General features: G+C 44.1%; 1 protein-coding gene across 1 annotated transcript in view; it reads right to left on the reverse strand.

The window, feature by feature from the left end:
* ANTXRL (ANTXR like) overlaps positions 1-26,693 on the reverse strand; it is a 56,994-nt gene that overhangs the window by 10,941 nt on the left and 19,360 nt on the right. Inside the window, exons 11-17 of the mRNA XM_081864321.1 lie at positions 26,268-26,337; positions 25,844-25,922; positions 19,861-19,956; positions 13,628-13,666; positions 11,144-11,242; positions 7,337-7,504; positions 4,836-4,916 (exon numbers count right to left, since the gene is read on the reverse strand). Coding sequence (XP_081720447.1) covers positions 4,836-4,916; positions 7,337-7,504; positions 11,144-11,242; positions 13,628-13,666; positions 19,861-19,956; positions 25,844-25,922; positions 26,268-26,337 — 632 coding nt within the window. The remainder of the gene's footprint in view (positions 1-4,835; positions 4,917-7,336; positions 7,505-11,143; positions 11,243-13,627; positions 13,667-19,860; positions 19,957-25,843; positions 25,923-26,267; positions 26,338-26,693) is intronic.

Here is a 26,693-nt window from a genome sequence, read left to right on the forward strand (position 1 = left end):
TTTAAGAAAAGAAAAAAAAATTTTTTTTTGTTTTGTTGGATAATTACTAGGTTACATTTAAATTCTTAGGATTTGAACAAAGGATATCTAAAATTAGAGAAACAACAGGGGAAAACTAGATAATAAGAATGGAAACAAGGTGATAAATTGCTGGCAAAATTTTATTGTGAGGAACGCAGGAGCGGGAGACGTGAGGGAGTCCAAAGAAGTTAAGAAATTATGTTAAGATACATGTTATATTGTTTCTTTTTTGTGTATTGTATTCAAAAATTGTTAATAAATATTTATAAAAAAAAACCAGATTACGTTTGTAGGTTTGCAAGAAGTTTTGTGAGGTAAATTATTTGAATTATTGCAAAAATGGTGGATTGTGAGTTAAGATAATTAAAGGCAATAGGAATTTAAGAAATGGAGAAGAAATGATAAAAATGGTGGATCATCAGAGGTGCTGATGGAAGTCCAAAAAGATTGTATAAGATGTGAAGTTCTGTGGAATGTATAATAATTGGTATGTTGAAATTAATAAAAATTATATATATAGAAAAATAAAAATAAAAAGCACATGCTAATCCTTGACCAGGAATGCTACAGTGCTATGTGAATATGGACCTCGAACTTGTTTGCCCCTCCACTGCGCTCCCACCTGCTCCTTCTATTTTCTTTTAAAAGCCATCTTCAAATATCTAAAGGGCTGTCCCATGGAAGATGGAGCAAGCTCGTTTTCTCCTGCTTTGGAGTTACAATGGCTCCAAGTTACAAGGAAAGGGATTCCGGCTAAACGACAGGAAGACCTTTCTGATGGTAAGATGGTAAGAACAGTGGAACAGTCCCCCTCAGAAGGTGGTGAACTCTCCTTCCTTGGGGGGGGGGGGTTTAAGCAAAGGTTGTTAAGTACAGCAATTTAATTCACTTAAATTGTAAACGCTTGTACGTATTAGGTAAAGGGAACCCAACCGTTAGGTCCAGTCATGGCCGACTCTGGGGTTGCGGCGCTCATCTCACTTTATTGGTATATAGTTTGGATGGCCATCTACCATGGATGCTTCAGTTGAGATTCCTGCATTGCAGGGGGGTTGGACTAGATATTATTCCATTATTTATTCATTCACCCAACTGCTAGCAGTCGTATAAATGGAATCTCCTCCGTTTGCCCCGCAAAGCCCTCAAAGGCTGTTGTAATCCAGATCCCAGGCTAGAGGTGTCATTGGTCTCATCTATCAGGATTCCTCTTGCGTTCCTAACCAGGAACATAACCTGGCGATATGGCTAGCGAAGGGAGGAGCACATAACATTGGGCAGTAATTCCCGCTCAGCTCCAGCCCTCCTCTGCTGTCGCTTCTTGAATACCAATTCACTTTTCCTAATTGTGGGACCAGTTCTGATCATAGCTGTCAACCGTCCCTTATCTGGCGGGAAACTCCCTTATCCCAGCGCCGTGTCCCGCTGCTGTCCCGGACTGATGATGTCCCTTAAATTTCCCGGGTTTCATGCTCGCCCGGCTCAGGAGGGAAGCAGCTGCCACGTCTCCATCTCTCCCTTTTCCCCCTCAGGGGCGCGTTGTGAGGAGATGGGTGGCGGCGGGTGGGCAGGAAGCCCCTCTCTTGTGAGACTTCCGCCGCGCTGCCAGGGGAAGCCGGAGGCGGCAGCGGCCTGAGGGAGGAGGAAGAGGAGGGGATGGGGAGGGACGCAGAAGGGCGGCGCTGCAACCACTTCATGCTGGGCTCGTGGGCGGCGTGGGCAAGAGTCTCTCTCCCTCCCTCCCTCTCTCTCAGGCGGGGAAGGGCCGATGGAGCTCCTTGCGCCAGGACGACGGCAGCCCCGACGTTCTGCTTAGCATACCCTCCAACCAGTGCAGCATCTTAATCTAGTGATTCCCCCCTCTGCGTCCCTTTCATAACTCTATTTTTATAAATCATTTGTCCATCCATAGTTCAAATTTTTACTACAAGTTTTCTGTCAATCCTACCAATGTATGTAACTCTTTACAATAGCTTTTCAACTAAATTATAAACTTTCCCCATTCTTTATTAAGGAGGTCCTCTTTCTGGTTTCTGATTCTGCCTGTAAGCTTTGCCATCTCGACATTGTTCATCAGTTTTGTCTGCCCCTCTTCTTTGGTGGGAGTTGTAGACCCTTAGGATCATCTAGTCCAACCCCCTGCAAAACACAGTCAGTCGCAGCCAAAGCAGCCTGGCTCCATCAGTGCCGGATTTCTGTATAAGCTAAGCCAAAATCCCTTATTTTGGCTGCTGATCCCTTATTTTCGAGGCTGCTGGTCCCTTATTTTCAAATCTGTAAGTTGACAGCTATGGTTCTGATTAGTGGCTAGGCCACACTTAGCACTGGTTGTTGTATTTATTATTAAAAAAAGAAACCTCATTGAATACGATGGGAGTAGTCGTGTATGGGATGGTGTTCAGCAACAGAGGGCATGCATTTTTCAGAGACAAATGGCAGGCTTTTCCATCCGGGCTGGAGTAAACATGAATGCCGGCTCTTTTCAGCTGAGGTTTTTGGTCAACCAGGGCTTGGGGAAATTTCCTGTGTGGTTATTTGCTGAAATGCATACTAGGGCAGATTCTTTTCGAAAACCAAATCAAAGGAGGATCTGAGAAGGACAAGGTCAGGGCTCCATAAGGCAAGCTTCTCTCCACCGTCCCCCCCCCCCCGCTACCCGCAGAGATTTAGCTTACATGGGAAGCCTGCCCCCATCCTTATGCCAGAAGCCTCATTGTTGCCACAGTCATAAAATTGTGGCATAACTGCAACTGCACACAGTACTTTAGGGACAGGGGTGGGGAGGGAAGGCACAGTGCTGCATTGCAGTGCAGCATAACACAATTTTTGTATTGAAGGTAACGTTAAAGGGACCCCTGACCATTAGGTCCAGTTGTGGCCGACTCTGGGGTTGCGGCGCTCATCTCGCTTTATTGGCCGAGGGAGCCGGCGTACAGCTTCCGGGTCATGTGGCAAGCATGACTAAGCCGCTTCTGGCGAACCAGAGCAGCGCACAGAAACGTCGTTTACCTTCCCGCTGGAGCGGTACCTATTTATCTACTTGCACTTTGACGTGCTTTTGAACTGCTAGGTTGGCAGGAGCAGGGACGGAGCAACGGGAGCTCACCCCGTCGCGGGGATGCGAACCGCCAACCTTCTGATCGGCAAGTCCTAGGCTCTGTGGTTTAACCCACAGTGCCACCCACGTCCCATAATTTTTGTATTACTCCTCTTCAAATAACCCATAACATTCCATCTGCCTTTTTATGGGTAACAAAATTGTGTGCTATTTCACCCCACCTCAGCAGCTAAATATCGTGATACGTTGATATATCACGATGTTCGGAATGTATCTTGGCTGCTTCTTCCTCCACACTGGAAAACAGAACAGGACTATTACTTCCCTTGATCAGGAAACTATACTTTGTTGATGCAGGCAAACCATCTTATATTTGTGCACCTGGTTTTTCTTGCTTAAGTGCACAAACTGACATTTGTCCCAATTGAAATTCATTTTGTTAGTTTGGGCTCAGCTCTCCAATCTCTTACGGTCATCTCGAATCCCAATTCTGTCTTCTGCAGTATGAGCTATCCCTCCCAGTTTGGTGACATTTGCAAAATGGGTAAGAATCCACTCAATTCCTCCGACCAAGTCAGTTATAAAGACATTGAACAACAGGCCCAGGACAGAACCCTGCAGCACCCCACTCGTCACTTTTTTCCGGGACGATGAGGAACCACTCTGTGGGTTTGGTCATTTAACCAGCTACAAATCCACCTAACAGTTACTCATCCAGTCCACATTTTACCAGCTTCTCTGCCAGAGTATCATGGGGGACCTTGTCAAAAGCCTTACTGAAATCAAGATATACTAAATCCACAGCATTTCCTTGATCCACCAAGCTGGTAACTGCATCAAAAAAGGAGAATCATCTGGCATAACTTGTTTTTGAGAAAAACATGCTGCCGCTTAGTAATCACAGCATTTTCTAAGTGCTCACAGACCAACTGTTCAATTATCTGTTTTAGGACCTTTCTTGGTATCAGTGGTGATTTGTTTGTTGGTCTGTTTTCTTAACTGATTGTTTTACTTTTGGAATGCAGTATTTAATTATTTTTTCATTGTAAACCAGCTGGAAGATATTGTTGTTGTTTATTCATTTAGTCGTGTCCGACTCTTTGTGATCCCCTGAACCAGAGCATGGCAGGCACTCCTGTCTTCCACTGGCTCCCGCAGTTTGGTCAAACTCATGCTGGTAGCTTCGCGAACACTATCCAACCATCTCGTCCTCTGTCGTCCCCTTCTCCTTGTGCCCTCCATCTTTCCCAGCATCAGGGTCTTTTCCAGGGTCTTTTCCAGGGAGTCTTCTCTTCTCATGAGGTGGCCAAAGTATTGGAGTCTCCACCTCATGAGAAGAGAGATCCCTTCATGGATCACTGCCTTGCCGTGGCGAAGGGGCTTGAATAACTCAGAGAAGCTATGAACTATGCCAAGCAGGGCACCCAAGATGGACAGGTCATAGTGGAGAGTTTTGACCAAATGTGATCCACCTGGAGCAGGAACCGGCAAGCCACTCCAGTATCCCTGCCAAGAAAACTCCATGGACAAAGACAACAGGCATATAAAAAAGATATTGTTGATTGCGTGTTAAATAATAAAACAGGATCCAGTTATGGCTTTGGGGTTCAGACTAATGCAGAATGATAATAGATACTTTTAGATTGAAAACGTTTAGTTTTAACAGGAATTTGATAGGACACAAAAGGAGAGAGAGAGATGAAAAGCATTGCCTCTGACAAGAAGGAAGTGACGTGTCAAGGAACTTATAAAACCTTACCTTATCCCCAGGCTGTGGTCTCATTAGAGAAACTTGATCATAGCCTCGTCGAACAAGGGCCCAGAGGGCATCCAGCTTGCCCTGAAATAAGAAATGATTGACATATTGGACATTGGAAATGGTAGGTTTCCTAGACTGGTTTGATATCAGCAATGAGCTTCATGAGGACCAGCAAACTGAAACGAAATTCAGGCAACAGATAGGTAGCCGTGTTGGTCTGCCATAGTCAAAACAAAATAAAAAAATTCCTTCCAGTAGCACCTTAAAGACCAACTAAGTTAGTTCTTGGTATGAGCTTTCGTGAGCATGCACACTTCTTCAGATACTTCAGAATCTTCAGAAGTGTGCATGCACACGAAAGCTCATACCAAGAACTAACTTAGGTGGTCTTTAAGGTGCTACTGGAAGGAATTTTTTTATTTTGTTTTGAAATTCAGGCAAGAAAGAGGTTCTTCCAAACAGGATTTTTATCTTGCATGTTCAACAAGGGGTTGCGTTCCCTTTAAAACTTAGGCTCGGAGTTTAGGGTTGCTATTGCACCTGGTCACAGACCTGGCTTTTCAAGTCCCGTAGCCTTTGCAGAATTAATTAATAATCAGGAATCAGTCCAGCTGGGGCAAATGGGACAGCAAATATAATAATAACAATAATAATTTATACCCTGCCACCCTGGGCGGCTCCTAACAGAATAATAAACAGAATAAAACATCAAACATTAAAAACTTCCCTAAAAAGGGCTGCCTTCAGATGCCTTTTAAAAGTCAGATAGCTGTTTATTTCCTTGACATCTGATAGAAGGGCGTTCCACAGGGCGGGCGCCACCACCGAGAAGGCCCTCTGTCTGGTTCCCTGTAGCTTCACTTCTCTCAGGGAGGGAACCGTTAGAAGGCGCTCGGAGCTGGACCTCAGTGTCCGGGCTGAACGATGGGGGTGGAGACGCTCTTTCAGGGATACTCAAGGGAACATGAACTGGATTTGACAGGGGCTGCTAACCTTGTTTATTCCTGACCCACTCACATCTAAAGCAGAGGCTGGGTGGATGGGGTGGGGTGGGGGGCTAATTTTAAAGCCAAGAAAGAGATCTGTGAGTGTAAGACTCCTTTTGTTTTCTTATTACCTCACTGCTACCTGCAGCCTGAAACACTCTCCTTTCTATCCCATCTTACTGTCCCTATCGAAGCCGAGCTTTGAGAGAAGTCCCAGCAGTGATGGAGTGTAAGTCTTGAAGACAGGAGGGGAGGGGGAAATGCTCAGTCCCCCTCCATTGCATACAATTTCATCAATTGCATACAATTAATGAATTGCATACAATTGCATCCAGGCTGAATGATGGGGGTGGAGACGCTCCTTCAGGTATACTGGGCCGAGGCCGTTTAGGGCTTTAAAGGCCAGCACCAAGACTTTGAATTAAGACAGAATTAAGATGCACCAGTCTTTTGAAACAGCATTTGAGGTCTTTAGCCATTCTAAGCAGTTCAGACAGATTAATCTATTGCATAGGAATCATATTGGGCAGGACAAAACAGCATTTTTCAACATTGGTTCCTCAGGTGTGGTTGGAGGGCAACACCGTCACCCTTGATCATTAACCACATTGCCTAGATTTGGCTGGAATCCCAACTGTTACTCACATTTCTGAAAAAACTGTAACAAAATATTTCAGAAAGCTTAACAACATGGCAATCAGATCAAGGGCCTATTAAACAGGCAAATATTATTTACACATAACTCATAACTTGCCCTATTCTCATAATTTTAGTGGACTGCTTGTAGCATTTGCTTGCCTTGCCTTGGGACTTTTATATTATTATTACAGTGGAACCTTGGTTCTCGAACTTAATCCGTTCTGGGAGTCCGTTTGACTCCCAAAACCATTCAAAAACCAAGGCACAGCTTCCGATTGGCTGCAGGAGCTTCTTGCACTCAAGCGGAAGCCGCGGCGGACGTTTGGCTCCCGAAAAAGGTTCGCAAACCAGAACACTTACTTCCGGGTTTTTGGCATTCGGGCGCCAGAACGTCCGAATACCACGGCATTCAAGAACCAAAGTACGACTGTATTATGAATCGTAATTACCTGCCTTTAACACTAAGGTCCCAAGGCAGGTTACAGCAGCAAAACACAAGATTAAAACAGGGGGTATCACTGGTCTGCACTGAGGTAGCCCGCCCCATTTTGCCGCCTGAGGCAAAACAGGAAATTGTCTTCCTGCTACAGCCTGGATCCCGTGGTGGCACCCGCGAAGCAGCAACAATGGTGGTAGGTTCTGGCAAGATCACACGAGATCTTGCCAGAAACTGCCCCCACTTCTCTGCTTCTTGGGCAGCATATAAAAATTTAATAAAATTAAGAACTGGTTTGGTTTCTTTCTTTACAGTTAATATGTGCATGAGAGCAGCTCCTTAAGAAGATCATGGCAAAGAACGACGGTGGCCGTTTTGGTGTTCAATTCTGGGAGTGGGTGTCTGGCAAAACCTAGAAGAAAATCAAATACGTGCGTTACCTTAATGGGAGTGTACCATTTCCTTTCAGAGGGCAACCTCCGGGCGTGATCTCTCTTTGGCTTGGGTTCCCAGGGCTCAAATTCCTCTTCTGGCAATTTGATGACGGCATTTTTGGGCTTCTCTAGTTTCGCTCCTTCCTCTGTTGATCCTTTGTCACCCCATCTCACCTGATTAAGGTAAAATACAACGGAATGGGATATTCTCTCTAGCAGGTGGGAAGTCGGGTTTTTGTGTGTGAGGTGTTTGTGACTTTGACTGGGAAAATAGCCAGATGAATTGTCACAGGTCTTGTTTTTGAATTTGACTGCCATCTGACCCCACTGTTTTACATCCCCCCCCTCCACAGCTATATGTGCAAGAGAATAATAATAATAATAATAATAATAATAATAATAATAATAATTTATATCCCGCCCTCCCCAGCCGAAGCCGAAGCCGGGCTCAGGGCGGCTAACAACACTAAAACAGTATAAGTCTCAGAATAAGACTTCCTCATGCACCTGACAAGGCTTTAGTCCACAAATGTTTATGCAGTTTCTTTTGTCTTATCACAAGACTCTTCTATTATTTTTCTAACAGCACTACCAATACCCATGGTCCGTATAGTAAAAGCTATGGTTTTCCCAGTAGTGATGTATGGAAGTGAAAGCTGGACCATAAAGAAGGCTGATCGCTGAAGAATTGATGCTTTTGAATTCTGGTGCTGGAGGAGACCCTTGAGAGTCCCATGGACTGCAAGAAGATCAAACCTCTCCATTCTTAAGGAAATCAGCCCTGAGTGCTCACTGGAAGGACAGATCCTGAAGCTGAGGCTCCAATACTTTGGCCACCTCATGAGAAGAGAAGACTCCCTGGAAAAGACCCTGATGTTGGGAAAGATGGAGGGCACAAGGAGAAGGGGACAACAGAGGACGAGATGGTTGGATGGTGTTCTTGAAGCTACCAGCATGAGTTTGACCAAACTGCGGGAGGCAGTGGAAGACAGGAGTGCCTGGCGTGCTCTGGTCCATGGGGTCACGAAGAGTCGGACACGACTAAACGACTAAACAACAACAACACTTTTCATAATTTCCCCCAAGTCATGTATATTATGTTTTTCTCATTTTGAATTTCTATCTCTTTACAGCCTGTAATGCTTTGAAAGAGAATATGATGAAAATGATGTATAGATGGTATATTACACCAGTTATATTAGCTAAAATGTATAAGACAAATAATAAATGTTGGAAATGTAAAGAAAAAGAAGGAACATTTTATCATATGTGGTGGGAATGTAAAAAAGTAAAGAACTTCTGGGAAATGATATATAATGAGATGAAAAAGATGTTGAAATATACATTTTTTAAAAAAAACCAGAAGCATTTTTACTTGGTGTTATAGGTCAGGACATTAATAGGCAAGATGTTAAATTGTTTTTATATGCAACAACTGCGGCAAGAGTATTGTTAGCCCAGAAATGGAAACAAGAAGAAATTCCGACGAAAGAAGAATGGCAGACGAAATTAATGGACTATGCAGAATTGGACAAAATGACAGGAAGGATTCGAAACCTGCGGGACCAGAGATTTACAGAAGATTGGAAGAAGTATATGAATTATTTGAAGAGCAACTGTAATCAATAAATTACGCTAGTAGGACTACAAGAAGTTTTGTAAGGAGAAATATACGAAGTGTTACAAAGTAGAAAAAGATAGAGATATTGGTTATGAGTTTGAAATGTAATAGGGAAGATAAGAAATGCATTCTGAGAGATTAGATTGGAAAATTTTCAGACAGGATTGAATAAGATGTAAAACTATGATTAATTACTGTTGAAAATGATATGTTTAAAAAAACCAGTAAAAATTATATATATAATTTTGAATTTCTATCTCAGATTGAATTTCTATTTATTTTGGGGGGATGGGAGCAGGGGTAGTTTCATTCTATACCATTTATGCCTCCGTACTTCAGTATTATTTTTTAATTATGAACTCGCATCTGCTTAAAACTGGTTATGTCCTTGAACTTTTAAGAATTACAGTGATCTCATTCTAGTTTTGTTATATGCAGTGCTTTCTTCCTGGGGGGAAGCAGGGGTATGCGTACCCCTAAAACATTTTGTGAATCTAACGGGAGAAGAAACTAATTTTTTTTAAAAAAAATTAGTTTCTCCTCTAGCGCGGTGAATCGTCACTTCCATTGCTACCCCCGATGGCGGCCTCATTTCCTGCCACCGTGTTTCCTGAGTCTCAGACGGAAGCAAGCATTTAATGTGTGAAGTAGGAATTGGAATCTAGGACTGTGATTGGTCAGTTTCGGGAAGATGTTAGTGCACATAACGTCATGCCAATGTGGAAGTTACTGTGAGCTGTCAGCTGTGCAATATGAGGTAATGCATGTTCTTTGTACTTTTGTCCATTTACTGTATTTACTTTTCCCAATTTGAACTATAAAATGGTGATGTTCTTGAGTCAAAATGACAGAACCCCTAAACATTAAAAAAACCACACCAAAAAAACCCACAAAACACTGGTTATATGATTTCAGTAGAACTGTGAAACCTGAAAAACCTGTCACTACTGGATTACCTTGGGATTTCCCATGGGTCCAAGTGCAAAATAGTTTGGGGTTTACCCAGAGTGGCCAGGGTGACCCAGTCAGATGGGCAGAGTAAAAATAATAAAATTATTACAGTGGTGCCCCGCAAGACGAATGCCTCGCAAGACGGAAAACCCGCTAGACGAAAGGGTTTTCCGTTTTGGAGGTGCTTCGCAAAACAAATTTCCTATGGGCTTGCTTCGCAAGACGAAAATGTCTTGCGAGTTCCTGCGGGTTTTTCCCCCTTTCCCTCCCTTTTTCTAAGCCGGTAATAGCCGCTTATCAGCTGATCCGCTAAGCCGCTTATCAGCTGATCCGCTAAGCCGCTTATCAGCTGATCCGCTAAGCCGCTTATCAGCTGATCCGCTAAGCCGCTTATCAGCTGATCTGCTAAGCCGCTAATAGCGCTAATCCGCTAAACTGTCAAAGGGCTTGCTTCCCAAGACGAAAAAACCGCAAGACGAAGAGACTCGCAGAACGGATTCTTTTCGTCTTGCGAGGCACCGCTGTATTATAAAATCATTAGTTTGTGACATGTGGGCCAGGAACGATTTGGAATAACACCAATATTGCTCCACTGAGGCCACCAGTAGAGAATCTGGCCAGGCCAGGCCTTTGGTCAGGGCTCAGCCTGAATTCCTTTTTTTTTGTATAAGAACTAGTATGAAAGAGGCCTCCCAGCATTCTCACAGGCCCAATAAGAAGAGTGTAAACAGTTGGGCCTGATGAGCATTTACTGTTCCCAACCCTAATCCTGCGGAAAGCCATCTAATTAGATTTTAACTTGATCCCAACATGTTTTTAGGAGGTAATTTAATTATTGTTTGATTTTATACCAATGTTATATATTTGATGTTAGCTGTCCTGAGCCCGGTTTCAGCCAGGGTGGGCGGGATACAAATAAAAGTTGTTGTTGTTGTTGTTGTTGTTGTTGTTGTTAATGAATTGCCCATGTTGACACCCATGTATCAGCTTGCCTGGCACTAACAGATGGTTTATTGAAGCCCCCAAATTATGACGATTTCTGATTTCCTAGACACAAGTACAATTATAGTCCAAGTCAGGGTTTCTCAAATTTTAACCTTGGATCGTGCATGTCCTAAACTCATCCTCAACACCGATCATCTGAATGTGCATGGTCACATGCAAACAGTTTGCTTGTGTAGGTGAGGAGTTTTGCAGACGCAGTTAGGAGCCCCACCCAGGCTTCAGAACAAATGCAATACCTCCATTCTTTTGATTCCACCAACACCTCTCCCTCCGTAATAAGATGCATCCACTGTAGGCCATTTTTTCTTTGGAAACCCATCTTCGTCATCTGACTCCTGTGGGAAAGATACGGAAAGGGAGAGCAATCTGTGTGTGTATATTCTCAGGAAGTAGCTTGGTCAAGAAGCAGGCATCTGAAATCTCTATTCTTGGCTTTGCATGTCTGCATTCATAGCCTGGCAGCAAACAGAAACCTCGTTGTTTTCCCAGCTGCAGCTCCTTCCAGGGCATAAAAAAAGAAAGAGAGAGGGGCTCTTTGCCTTTTCAAATACAGAGAGCGCTTCAAAAATCCATTTAGATGCTAAAGCTGTATTGTAGATTATAACGCTAGATATTCTAAAGGGCAATGCATTAATAAAATATGACCTTATTTATTATATACTTTTGAAAATATCCATATTTCTCGCAAACTCCTGTTTATTCATTGCTCCAGTTATACAACTATTATTTCGATCATGGCTTCTTGTGGAAAATGCTACTGCATCTGGAAGCAAATTACCCTTCAGACTTCCCTGGTCTGTCACTGCCAGCTCAAACTCCACTAGTCTGTACAGTGGTACCTTGGGTTACATATGCTTCAGGTTACATACGCTTCAGGTTACAGACTCCGCTAACCCAGAAATAGTGCTTCAGGTTAAGAACTTTGCTTCAGGATGAGAACAGAAATTGGGCTCTGGCGGTGCGGCAGCAGCTAAAGTGGTGCTTCAAGGTTAAGAACAGTTTCAGGTTAAGTACGGACCTCCGGAACGAATTAAGTACTTAACCCGAGGTACCACTGTATCGGGTGTTTTTGCACCAATGTGCATCATGTTACACTTATTTACACTGAACAGCGCCTGCACCCGTACACCCACGCTCCCGTTTACACATTTTTAGCGCTGCTGGGACTCCTCTTCCGTTTTAAGTGTGCTAGCTCTGGCGTGGATAACTGGCATGACCCTGCGCCAGCCAAACAGATTCGGCCGGAAAAGTGTCGAGTATCTCTAATGTAGATACTAGTTGGAAAAGGCACCTCTTTTCCTTTTCCTTAAAAACAAAAACCTACATTAAGCAAAAGGAAGCTGGCAGCCAGCGGCGTAGCGTGGGTTGTCAGCACCCGGGGCAAGGCAAGTAATTTGCACCCCCTAACCTGGGGCAAGGCAAGTAATTTGCGCCCCCTAACCCGGGGCAAGGCAAGTAATTTGCGCCCCTAACCCCTAACCTGCCGCCACTGCCAGCTTCTTCTTGCTGCTGCCTGGGCTGGGGTATTTACGGTAAGGTAGCCACGGCGGCGGGGGCGGGTCCGTGTCAGGTGATCTGAGGCGAGTTGCCGCTGGCGCTGCTGCCCAAATGACGCCGCTTGCCCGGAGGAGGGCAGAGAGGTGAGGAAAATGCAACATGGCCCAGCAGTTGCAGCAGCAGCGGCAGCGGCGGGGCTGTGAGGAGGGGCTGCCTGGCCGCCCTCCGCGGCCCTGACGCGTGGGGACTGCGGCGAGCACTGAGAGCCGCCGCCTGCCGGACGCCTTCAGCCCGGATGCGCGCACAGCTCGTCGGTTCCGCGAGACATGGGGCTCTGCTACAGCCTGCGCCCGAGGCTCTTCGGCGACTCCGGAGGCGGCGAGCGCCCCCCCCAGATGTTGCACCCGGTGCGGCCGGCCCCCCTGCACCCCCCACGCTACGCCACTGCTGGCAGCCGAGTGTGACCTCAAATATCCCAAGGAAAAGAAAACAACACCATTCCTGTTTCCTTCTGAGGGACGGGAAAAAAAGAGGGAAGCTCCAATGGTAGAGCCGGACCAGGCTTCCTCAACTTCGCCCCTTCAGATGTTTTTGAGACTACAATTCCCATCATCCCTGACCACTGGTCCTGCTAGCTAGGGATCATGGGAGTTGTAGTCCAAAAACATCTGGAGGGCCGAGTTTGGGAAAGCCTGAGCTAGACAGCCCTTTCTTTTCCCCATAGAAAGGAAATGGAAACCCTGTTGTTTTCCTTCCCGGAGAACTGGAAGTTTCAGTTTGCAATCGCTGACTTACTGGCTAAATTAATGGGAGACTCTTCTCCCTACCCAGCCTGCCCCATTCGTTGCCATTCCCAGAAGCCCCTATGGCAGGGGTAGGCAACCTAAGGCGTGGGGGGCCGGATGTGGCCCAATCGCCTTCTCAATCTGGCCCACAGATGGTCCGGGAATCATCATGTTTTTACATGAGTAGAATGTGTGCTTTTATTTAAAATGCATCTCTGGTTTATCTGTGGGGCCTGCCTGGTGTTTTCACATGAGAAAAATGTGTGCTTTTACTTAAAATGCATCTCTGGGTTATTTGTGGGGCATAGGAATATAATCCAGCCCACCACATGGTCTGAGGGACAGTGGACCGGCCCACAGCTGAAAAAGGTTGCTGACCCCTGCCCTACACGAATGATGCTACTTCCAGGGTAACAGTTTGAGTAACAACATACTTACAGGTTCCATTGGGGGTGGGGGTGGCGGTTCTTTGATGACCTGAAACACACACACACAGAGATCTGTCAGTGCCTGCAAGCTTTGTCCCCCATCTACATACAACCTTTTCACTCAATGAAACAGTCCGGCTCATCAACTTCATCTCTTCAAATGGTTCGCAAAGGTTGGCTTTACCCGAGCCCTTTAAAGTCTTTAGACCAGTGGTGCCCCTCAGATGCCATTGGACCACAATCACAGACTGTTGAATATGATGGCAGAAATCCCCCCCAAAAAATATTAAAGCAACTAGGATTTTACTGTATTGCCCCAAATATAAGCCACACTTTTTTTTTCCAAATTCCGACCGTGAAAAATTAAAGTGCGGCTTAAATTCGTGATCTTACAAAAATTGGCTTTTATGATATCACTGTAGGATTTTCTTATACATTTGCCATTTACGGGTGTGAGTGCCTGTGGAATTTTAAGGGAGTCGCTTATATTCGGGTATTGCTTTTTTTCCTCCCCCCCCCCCCCTATATTTTAAAGGTGCGGCTTATATTCAGGCCAATATGGTATATGCACAGAAATGGAGGGGAAGAATTTCCAACCAAAGAAAAATGGATAATGGACTAAGCAGAACCAACAAAATGATCAGGAAAACTGAGGGAATCTTATGATGAGTGTTTTGTGGAAGAATGGTTGCCTTTTTCAGACTAGTTAAAGAAATATTATAGTATGATGAACCTGCCAGTAGGATTTGACCTATGAGCAACAAAAGTAATTAGATTATAATATTGTGGTTATGATGCGATAGATAAAAGATGAGGTGTGACAGAAGGGGAGGATAAAACAACTGTTGGGAAACTGTGTCCGTACAGCTACTCACACAGAGTCAATTAAGGTTTGGCAGACAGCCAGAAGGCAATCTGAAGGAGTAAGTCTGCCTGGTGATAACAGAGACATGAAGACTGCACCCTGATTGGTCAAGCTCTCTCAAGGGAGTGATAATTAATGGCCTACTAACTGGAATGAGAGCTAGTAGGAGTTGTAGGTGTTGGAATTGAGAGTCGTATCAGAGAGAGCTAGCATAAGATCCGTGTTCTGTTCCTGTAAATAGTCCACTGTATATAATAAATACCTAACTACAAGTTCCTGGTTCCTGCTTCGTCTATCCTGTCTGCAGCCAAGTCGCCAATTGCTTCCCTGGATTCTGCGTTTACTCTGCTAGGTCTGGCTAAGGTCCTGCAACTAGTCAGAAAGTTGCGGAACACCAAATAGGTTTTACCAATAACAACTCCATGGGAAAAGGGGCAGGAAGCCGACAAAAATGAAAGACAAATTCGTGTTGTGACTATGCATGTTAAAATATTGAAACTTAATAAAATATAATGGGGTGGGGGGGAGGAATATGCTGGCTGGAGCTGATGGATGTTGGGAGTCCCAAAATATCTGCAGCCCCAGAGGTTGGCCACTCGTGTTCCAGGCTCAACAGTGCCGTTGCTAAAGCCTGGGAAATGAACCTAAGGTTGGGATTGCTCCACCAATATTCCTTTTTGTTCTTGTTTAGTCATTTAGTCATGTCCAACTCTTCGTGACCCCATGGACCAGAGCACGCCAGGCACTCCTGTCTTCCAGTGCCTCTCGCAGTTTGGTCAAACTCATGCTGGTAGCTTCGAGAACACTGTCCAACCATCTCATCCCCTTCTCCTTGTGCCCTCCATCTTTCCCAACACCAGGGTCTTTTCCAGGATGTCTTCTCTTCTCATGAGGTGGCCAAAGTATTGGAGCCTCAGCTTCAGGATCTGTCCTTCCAGTGAACACTCAGGGCTGATTTCCTTCAGAATGGAGAGGTTTGATCTTCTTGCAGTCCATGGGACTCTCAAGAGTCTCCTCCAGCACCAGAATTCAAAAGCATCAATTCTTCGGTGATCAGCCTTCTTTATGGTCCAGCTCTCACTTCCATACATCCCTACTCTGAAAACACCAATATTCCTAGCGAGGTGCAATGGAAAAGCACAGTGTTTTGTATTCACTGCTGCGCTCACAATCCTGCCAACTCCTGTAGGGCAAAGTAAAAGGTAGGCACTTTTCTCTTTTTCACTATACCAGCTCCAAAGATCGGGCGCCTTGGGAGATCTGTGGGGCTTTGGGATCCAGCCTCTGGCATCGGACCCTGAAACTCACAGATCACGGAATCGTAGAGTTGGAAGGGGACCACAAGGGCCATCTAGTCTAACCCCGGCAAAGTAGCTTCCTGACCAAGGGGTAAAAGCTCAGGGCTTCTGCGACAATGGAGCTCCCCCACAAGCAGAGGCAAGAATCAGCGTTTGGGGGTGGGGGCCAGGATTGCAACCTTAGGCATTTAATCATGGAGAATTGTGGCAGCCATCCAGCCCACACATCTGTCTTTAACTTGTTGCCACCGGCTGTGCAGCTGTGGTGGGTGTGACTCTTTAAAACACCCTTGGCAAATCAGGGATAATTTGACAAAAATGAAAATGTACCCTGATGTGAAGTTTGCAGAAACCGAGGAAGGACAGGCTACTACCATTGTGAACCAGCTGTGAATTAGTCAGTTATGCTTTTCGCATTTTAGTGTGCTCACATTCTTCTCCCTGTTAAGAAGTATTCTGCTTCTTGGCAATCTCGTTAAACTGTTCTTTTACAGGTTTTTTTTTAATGGTATAAGATGGCGCGGATATAATTGGTCTGAGGAAATTAATGCAATCCACTCATATAATTCTACTGGCTTGCTAAATTTAGTTTAACAAGCAGTGGATACTTAAAGATTTTTTAAAAATGTACACAGAAAGTATAAACGCAGGAAATAAAAAGATCATACAAGGGCAGTCAGCTTGGCTCCTGGCCCAGGTTTCTAGCTGACAATATATGAAACAGCCCTCAGTTGCAGCTGAAATAGGATTGTTTGATATTCTTTTTCTGAAGAAATAACTTAGTGATTTCTTTTTTTAAAATACGTTTGCTCCTTAGAAACCAAACCTTGCTTTGTTGTCTGTGGACCACTAATATCTAGCGAATTCTGCCTCTGCTTGGAACATGGCTTCTGGGATCTGTATCATTCTGCAAGCTCAGCCGCCACGAATCTTTTTCCAGTGCCCAGAAAATAAGCAAGCGTCTTCCAGATGAAAACCCTGCCAGGGGTATCTCGCAAAAGCAGAGCTGAGCAGCAAGGAAGTGACTCATTTTCTAAACTTACAAGCAAGTGCAAGTTCTGGGGTGGGATCCTGGCATGTAGCCTGAGACTCTAATCGCTTTGCTGCTGGCTGCAGAATCTACTAAGGGCTCTCTGTGCAATGAAAGCACACAGCACCCGTTCCTGCGAGAAAGGAGCTCACAGTCAAGCTTTCTTCAAGACATCCTTTTGTTAAATATAAGCCCCAAAGCTCTGGAAACATCTTGGCAGGAAACCAGGCAGAGGGCCTTCTCGGTAGTGGCGCCTGCCCTGTGGAAATAAACAACTATCTGACTTTTAGAAAACATCGGATCACAGCTCTGTTTAGGGAAGTTTTTAATGTTTGATGTCTTACTGTGTTTTTAATATTCTATTGGGAGCTGGGGAAACCCAGCCAGATGGCTGGGGTACAAATAAATTATTATTATCATCATCATCATCATCATCATCATTATTATTCGGCTGGTGCTTTAATTTTTTTTTATATTAATTTTCCCAATTATTACAAATCAACCCAAATTAATTTAATTTAATACAATTTCTTAAAATCAGGTTTCCTGTTCATGATGCTTCTTTGACCATTCCCACTCAGTACCCTATTGTTTTGCCTCCTTATAGCCAAGGTTAAAGGTAAAGGGACCCCTGACCGTTAGGTCCACTGTTGGCTGACTCTGGGGCTGCAGCGCTCATCTCGCTTTATTGGCCGAGGGAGCCGCTGTACAGCTTCCGGGTCATGTGGCCAGCATGACTAAGCCGCTTCTGGAGAACCAGAGCAGCGCATGGAAATGCTGTTTACCTTCCCGACGGAGCGGTACCTATTCATCTACTTGCACTCTGAGGTGCTTTCAAACTGCTAGGTTGGCAGGAGCAGGGACCGAGCAACAGGAGCTCATCCCATCGCAGGGATTCGAACCGCCGACCTTCTGATTGGCAAGCCCTAGGCTCTGTGGTTTAACCCACAGCGCCACCCCCGTCCCACTCAGTACCCTATTGTTTAGCCTCCTTATAGTCAAGGTTAAGGACCGGCAACTCTATTTTTGCCTTAATAAATCTTCACAAAATCCCTGCAAGGAACGCTTACGGTTGTTGCCTTTTTACAAAACGGGAAAGATCAGCAACAGGAGAGAGCAAAGTCGTCCCATTAGTTTGTTACCGACCCGAGATTGAATCTCACTACAGTCACCTAGTTTATCCTGGCCCATCTCCTATGCCTTCATTGTAAGAAAAAAGGGTGGAAATTGAGCAAAAGAAACAAGGATGGCCTGTCTTTGTCCCTTTACCAGCACCTAGACCTCTCACTGCGTTAGGATGCTATTAATATATTTAAAACGTTTCCATGTGACCCTTTGGTTAAAAAATATAAAGGATATCCCAGGATAACAGCAATCTATCACACAGAAATGAGGAAGAGTTTCCTGGCAGGAAACTAAAGTGAAAAGAAAAACCTTCGTTTCCTAAATCTGCATGTGTCGGCCTGCTGTTAAAAGTTCAGGAACCTAGTAAGAGAGGAGGCTGTTTTCTTAAGCCTTGTTATATTTGGAAATCAATACAATTTTGGGCGTGCAGGGAAGGGAGGTGGAAACTCTTCATTTCTCAGGTCAAACAAGGGAGAGTGTTTCTCTTCCTTTTACATTTCTCCTTTAAATAACAGCCAGATAACAGCCTTGAATACTGGGAACGTAAGAAAATAAAGAACTTCTGGGAAATGATATATAATGAGATGAAAAAGATGTTGAAATATACAATTTTTAAAAAAACCAGAAGCATTTTTACTTGGTATTATAGGTCAGGATATTAATAGGCAAGATGTAAAAAAAAAATTATATGCAACAACTGCGGCAAGAGTATTGTTAGCCCAGAAATGGAAGCAAGAAGAAATTCCGACGAAATAAGAATGGCAGACGAAATTAATGGACTATGCAGAATTGGACAAAATGACAGGAAGGATTCGAAACCTGCAGGACCAGAGATTTACAGAAGATTGGAAGAAGTATATGAACTATTTGAAGAGCAATTGTAACCAACAAATTACGCTAGTAGGACTACAAGAAGTTTTGGAGGGAGAAATATATGAAGTGCTACAAAGCAGATAAAGAATAGAGACATTGGTTATGAGTTTTAATGTAACAGGGAAAATAAGAAATGTATACAAAGAGATTGGATTGGAAAGTTTTCAGACAGGAATGATGGAAGTAAATTTTTTTTGAATAAGATGTAAAAATATGTTCAATTACTGTTGAAAATGGTATGTTAAAAAAACTAATAAAAATTTATATATAAAAAGCTTTTATTGAGGGTAAAAGAGGAGAGCGCAAAATATGGTCTGAAGCTCAACATCAAAAAAATGAAGCTCATGGCCACTGGTCCCATCACCTCCTGGCAAATAGAAGGGGAAGAAATGGAGGCAGTGAGAGATTTTACTTTCTTGGGCTCCATGATCACTGCAGACGGTGACAGCAGCCACGAAATTAAAAGACGCCTGCTTCTTGGGAGAAAAGCAATGACAAACCTAGACAACATCTTAAAAAGTAGAGACATCACCTTTCCAACAAAAGTCCGTATAGTTAAAGCTATGGTTTTCCCAGTAGTGATGTATGGAAGTGAGAGCTGGACCATAAAGAAGGCTCATCGTCGAAGAATGGATGCTTTTGAATTATGGTGCTGGAGGAGACTCTTGAGAGTCCCGTGGACTGCAAGAAGATCAAACTGATCCATTCTGAAGGAAATCAGCCCTGAGTGCTCACTGGAAGGACAGATCGTGAAGCTGAGGCTCCAATACTTTGGCCACCTCATGAGAAGAGAAGACTCCCTGGAAAAGACGTAGATGTTGGGAAAGATGGAGGGCACAAGGAGAAGGGGACGACAGAGGACGAGATGGTTGGACAGTGTTCTCGAAGCTACCAGCGTGAGTTTGACCAAACTGCGGGAGGCAGTGGAAGACAGGAGTGCCTGACGTGCTCTGGTCCATGGGGTCACGAAGAGGCGGACACGACTAAACAACAACAACAACATATAAAAAGAAATTTTAAAAAACAGCCTTGAATATGACCCGCACACTTACCACGGTGCAGCAGAGCGGCCAAAACCACCAGAAGAGAGCCAAGGCCAGGAGCAGGAAGAGGATCAGGAGCACAATGAAAACAATCGTCCCACGATGCTGCAAGCAAGCAAGGTATTCCAAGGTTACGGATTTTGCAACAGAACCGGGCATTGTTTATTTCGCATTGCAATCGACGCGGTTCGGATTTAATCGTAGGTTTTAGACGTATGGTGTACGAGGTGATGATACATTCACAGGAAGATACATCACAGACAGAATAAATGTCACACACAGGGAAAGCAATGACACGGTACGAGAGCTTCACTTGCACGCTTGTAAGTTACTTAATGTGTCAACACGAACAGAAGTTATTAATATTGCAGCTGTTGCATAAGGGATTACTTTTATGACGGGCATGTAATTGAAATCAGTAAGATTTTGGAATGCAGAAACAAAGTAAATCATCAAACCATTAATTCTAGTATGCGGGGGGCCACCTAAATTATATACCGTATTTTTTGCACAATAAGACTCATATTTTTGCACTATAAGACTAATAATAATAATTTATTATTTATACCCCGCCCATCTGGCTGGGTTTCCCCAGCCACTCTGGGCGGCTTCCAACAAAACACTAAAATACAATAACCTATTAAATATTAAAAGCTTCCCTAAACAGGGCTGCCTTCAGTTGTCTTCTAAAACTTTGGTAGTTACCATATTTTTTGCTCTATAAGACTCACTTTTTCCCTCCTAAAAAGTAAGGGGAAATGTGTGTGCGTCTTATGGAGTGAATGCAGGCTGCGCAGGAATCCCAGAAAGAGGGATCGCTGCACAGCGAAAGCAGTGATCCCTCTTGCTGTTCTGGCTTCTGCGATTCAGAATATTTTTTTTCTTGTTTTCCTCCTCCAATAACTAGGTGCGTCTTACGGTCTGGTGTGTCTTATAGAGCGAAAAATACAGTAATTTGGTGTTTGAATGTTTTGTATTGGGAATTATATTATAATTTGGCATTGCTATAATGAGGCTATTATTGGATTGTTGTAATTGAAAACTAATTTTAAAAATATAAATAAATAAACAAATAAAGCATAGGTATTTTCTTCCCTCTCTTTCTTTAAAACAGCTACAACTGCAAACACCTTTGGTTTTCCACTGGGCTCTATCACCCAGCATGCAGTGCTTCAGAGAAGGGTGAGGAGGAGGGCTGGGAACAAAAACTTCCTTCTTCCCATGGCTGCCATTCTTGTTGAACTACTGGCACCCACACCACTGTTTACCAGTGCCGCAAGGTGCCCTCAGTACTCAGGCCACTCGTTAAAACATCTGGGACACCCCACCCCCCCGCTGAGCCCAGGGTGCCCATTGCTTCTGGCTTTGACACTCAGAAAATGCAGCCAAGGAACTTTTACTGAGGGCTTTACTAAGGAAGCTCAGCCTTCTAAATTTCAACTAGTTCAAAGAAACAGTGCTGGGTGGGAAACATTGCAAACCCCACCTTGCTTCCTTCGCTGCAACCAGTACAGTGGTACCTCGGGTTAAGAACTTAATTTGTTCTGGAGGTCCGTTCTTAACCTGAAACTGTTCTTAACCTGAAGCACCACTTTAGCTAATGGGGCCTCCCGCTGCTGCCGCGCCGCCGGAGCACGATTTCTGTTCTCATCCTGAAGCAAAGTTCTTAACCCAAGGTACTATTTCTGGGTTAGTGGAGTCTGTAACCTGAAGCGTATGTAACCCGAGGTACCACTGTATAGGTAAAGGTAAAGGACCCCTGGATGGTTAAGTCCAATCAAAGGCAACTATGGGATTGTGGCGCTCATCTTGCTTTCAGGCTGAGGGAGCCGGCGTTTGTCCACAGACAGCTTTCCAGGTCATGTGGCCAGCAGGACTAAACCGCTACTGGCTCACAGAGGACCGTGACGAGTGCCAGAGCGCATGGAAATGCTGTTTACCTTTCCACCACAGCAGTAGCTATTTATCTACTTGCACTTGCGTGCTTTCAAACTGCTAGGTTGGCAGCAGGTGGGACCGAGCAACGGGAGCTCACTCCATCGTGGGGATTCGAACCACCAACCTTCTGATCGGCAAGCCCAAGAGGCTCAGTGGTTTAGACCACAGCGCCGCCCGCATCCAGTATAACCAATAACATTCCCCATCTCCTGAGAGAGAACCAGGAAGCGTGATGTGGAAACAGCAAGATAAGACTGGATAGAATTATGAACTTTGTTTGGACTGATTTGGACATTAACGCAGTGGCAAGAAGATGATCAGAATCCCCCTTCGGATCTTGAAATATGGGTTCCCTCAACAAAATTAAAAATTCGGCTTTGTAATTTGTAATTTATGTGATGTGATTTGATTTGATTTGATTGCCCGGTTAATAAAAATTATTTTTTTTTTTTTAAAGAGAGTGAACCAGGAAGCTTCTCCAAGGCTACAGCTCTTTTCCATTAATCTACCATTAAGCGCAAGTCCTTTGCAATTAAGCATTGAATCTGCAAATCTTTATTCTTTTCATTTCATAATTTTTTTTTTATCTAACAAGCGTTTAAATGACCCAGTTGTTGTTTTTTTAAATGAAAGTTTGTATCATGGACTTTTACCATGCTTACTGCTGCTATATTAGTCAGCGTTTGTTGTTTTTCAATTTAATCTCCGCTGCATCGTTTTTTGTAAGCTGCTTCATGTGTCTTTGAAAGAAAAAAATGGGATGCGAATAAATGTGCTACTTGTGACATCTGTGAGTGTCGTTTGGCTGCGGTCAGGCCCTAAGGCAGCACATTAGATCAATTTCCTTGCTTTCTCCTTATGAAGAAGGAAGCCACACAAGCTCATCGCTTCGAACGCCAGACACAGCTTCTCTAGTGCAAAGCAGTTTTCAGAGAGCAGTGTAAAATGAATGTTAAAATGAATGAATGTTAAAATGATGTTGGATTGAAATGAAACGGTTTTAGCAATAAGGTTAAAAAGAGTATGTAAAAAATGGATTGATAATCAGATGAAAATATGAAGCTATAATATGTTAAGATATAGAATTAAGATAAAAACAAAGAGGGAAAGGATTTGCTGAACCAACCATGTGAACTGGAATACGAAAAAGGGAGGTGTGAGGAGGTCAGGAAACATGTAAACAAAATATAAGATATGAAAAGATTGGGGTTTTTTTCATTTCTTTTTTCTTTCTTGCTAATTGTTTTTTTATTTTTCACTTTTCAGGTATTTTGTATTTTTTGTGTGTGTATTTTTGTATTTGTAACTTTTTCTTTTTTTATTATGTAATTACTTTCTTTTCTCTGTTGGTAAAACCTCAATAAATATCTTAAAAAAAATAAAAATAAAACCTCGTTTTAATTTTGTGTGTGTTTTCAAATATAACGCTGGCAAGCGGCCAATCACAACCGTTCCTGGCAGAATCTGTCCTCGCCCAGAGTCATTCACGCCCAAGAGCGGACTACTGTAAAACATCATCTGAAAACTGTTCAGAAAATGAAATCAGTTTGCTGACAGGCCCTAGGAAACTTGATTCCACCAGGCCAATTTGGAGAGGCCCGTATTGGCTCCCTGTTAAGTTTCCAGGCTCAATTTGAAGCATTGGTATTAACCTTTAAAGTCCTGGGTACCTATAGAGCAGGCATAGGCAAACTCGGCCCTCCAGATGTTTTGGGACTACAACTCCCACCATCCCTGACCACTGGTCCTATTAGCTAGGGATGATGGGAGTTGTAGTCCCAAAACATCTGGAGGGCCGGGTTTGCCTATGCCTGCTCTATAGAGCCATCTTCTTATGTACATTCCTTCCTGCATGCTCATAGCCATTTCATGTTGCATTTGTACATATTATCAAACGTGACAATAAACAGCACCAGTGACTTCGAAGGAAAGGACAAGCCCATGCTACAGAGTAAGAAAAGATCTTATCTTCTTAGTTTATTTCCAGAAAACCTAAGTAGTGGCATTTGATCGCATGGTTGTGGGGCAAGTGAACATAGCTATTATTTTGGCTCTCTGTAACAGCCCCAAAGGCAGCAATTCTGGGAGCATCACTCAACCCAATTGGCTTACTTTGAGCAGATATGTATGGGACTGCACTGCACAAGAACATTTCTACCGGAAAGGCAAGCCTCGCTTACACTGCTAGTATACTGCTAAATAAATCTGCTCAGTCGCACAGCTAAAATTTTGTCTCTGCTGTACCTATTCCACACGGTCTATCTGGCAATCTGGATAGGCCAAAATCAGAAATGGCCATTGCAAAATACAAAAAGATCTGTGTGGACAGATAAAAAGGTAAAGGGACCCCTGTCCATTAAGTCCAGTCGAGACCGACTCTGGAGTTGCGGCGCTCATCTCGCTTTATTGGCCGAGGTAGCCGGTGTACAGCTTCCAGGTCTTGTGGCCAGCATGACTAAGCCGCTTCTGGCGAACCAGAGCAGCGCACGGAAATGCCATTTACCTTCCCGCTGGAGCGGTACCTATTTATCTACTTGCACTTTGACGTGCTTTCGAACTGCTAGGTTGGCAGGAGCAGGGACCGAGCAACGGGAGCTCACCCCGTCGCGGGGATTCGAACCGCCGACCTTCTGACCGGCAAGTTCTAGGCTCTGTGGTTTAACCCACAGCGCCACCCGCATCCCGTGTGGACAGATAGTTAAAGTCAAACCCATACAAGTTTAGTTGTAGAGACTAAATGTCTGATTTCCCCCTCTGTTGTTTTTGTAAGTTGTGTGTGCCCACGTGTGACTAATGTTTTGTTCTTTCTGCCTTTGTTGCATGGGATTTTTACTTGGTACACTGACTAAGATCACCTGCAGACAGTTATGCTGATGCCATAGTGAGAATATAGACCTACGCATTTTCTTCCATTTTCACAAGGAAGGGAACTGAACCCCTCCCACAGAATTGCAGAGGGCAGCGTAAGGAGCAAAATGCCCACAAACGCAAAGTGAAGGGGGGTGGGAAGAGAGAGGAGACAAATTCATTGTTCTATAAATAAAATATTTGTTTCTAACTTATAAAGTATAGTGGTGCCTCGCAAGACAAAATTAATCCGTTCCGTGAGGCTCTACGTATAGCGGTTTTTTCGTCTTGCGAAGCAAGCCCATTGACAGCTTAGCGGATTAGCGCTATTAGCGGTTTAGCCGCTTTTAGCGGATCAGCTGATAAGCGGCTTAGGGCTTAGGAAAAGGGGGAAAAAAGGGAAAAAACCCCGCAGGAACTCGCAAGACATTTTCGTCTTGCGAAGCAAGCCCATAGGGAAATTCGTTTTGCGAAGCGCCTCCAAAACGGAAAACCCTTTCGTCTAGCGGGTTTTCCATCTTGCGAGGCGTTCGTCTTGCGGGGCACCACTGTACAAGCATTCAAACAACCACAGCCTGAACCTGGGTCAGCAGCAGTGTACACAAAGCAACAAGTGTCTTACCAAAACCCTCTTCAGCAAGAGGTCTTACACTCACAGATCCCTTTCTTGGCTTTAAAATCAGCCCCCCCACCCCATCCACTGCTTTAGATATGAGTGGGTCAGGAATAAACAAGGTTAGCAGCCCCTGTCAAACCCAGTTCATGTTCCCTGAAGGAGTGTCTCCATCCCCATCGTCCAGCCTGGACACTGAGGTCCAGCTCCGAGGGCCTTCTGGTGGTTCCCTCCCTGCAAAAAGTGAAGCTACAGGGAACCAGGCAGAGGGCCTTCTTGGTGGTGGCGCCTGCCCTGTGGAACGCCCTCCCATCAGATGTTAAGAACACCTGACTTTTAGAAGACATCTGAAAGCAGCCCTGTTTAGGGAAGTTTTTAATGTTTGATATCTTATTGTGTTTTTAATGTTCTGTTGGGAGCCGCCCAGTGTGGCTGGTGAGGCCCAGCCAGATGGGTGGGGTATAAGTAATATATTATTATTATTATTAAGAGCTGGATCGGTGGTCAAAAAGCAACACTTTTCCACCCAACCCCTTAGTCCTTGTTTCTGAGTTTTAGGCCCTTCCTTCCCTCAGTTTCGTGGTTCATACTTACACAGCGGGTGCTGGTGATGCTAACAGAGCTGGAGATGAAAGTCAGTCCGCTGTTCATGCTAACTTGCAGGTAAACCACCCTGGAGAGCCAACAGAGACGTTGATTAAAACGATGGTCTTTCCCTCTGTTTTAATGTATTTTTAATCTTTTGTTGGAAGCCACCCAGAGTGGCTTGGAAAACCCAGCCAGATGGGCGGGGTATAAATAATAAATTATAATTTTTACTATCTCTGTTCTCTGTTTATCGTAGCAAACAATGAAATCAATGATTCTCCCCACCCCCATGAGTTTCTAACCCCTTAGAATTGATATATTTCAGTTGGCGGTTCTCACATTTTAGTATTTCGGGGGGGGGGTTGCGGGGGGAGAAAACACGACAAGTAAGAGGTGGTATGAGGAACAGGTAAAAGCACAATGTACTTACTGTCCGACATCTGCTATCACTGGAGCAGGGCAAAGCAAGTATGTGTCTTGAACAATTGTTGGCTTTTCATCTGAAGGGAAGAAACGAAAAATCACTTCAATGCTAGTACAAAGCAGCCATAAAAAACTTTAGATGGCAAGTTTATGAAGAGTGCCTGTTTCATTTTTTTTTAAAAAATCGTTACAGCAGCAAATAGTTTTAGGTTTCCCTTTCTTCTTCTTTTTTTAACATTTCAGCCAGTGAGTTACAGGTTATATGTGTGTCTTCCCTTTCATTTCATTCAGAGTAGAACAAATTGAGATAGATAGATAGATGATAGATAGATAGATAGATAGATGGACAGATAGATAGATAATTATTTGTCTGTTCTGTTTTAGAGTGATTTGATTCCCTAACCGATGCTGGTTGAGTTGTTGCCCTTTGGTG

The sequence above is a fragment of the Podarcis erhardii genome, assembly GCF_964252035.2.
Source record: "Podarcis erhardii genome assembly, chromosome: 5".
Lineage (NCBI taxonomy): Eukaryota > Metazoa > Chordata > Lepidosauria > Squamata > Lacertidae > Podarcis > Podarcis erhardii.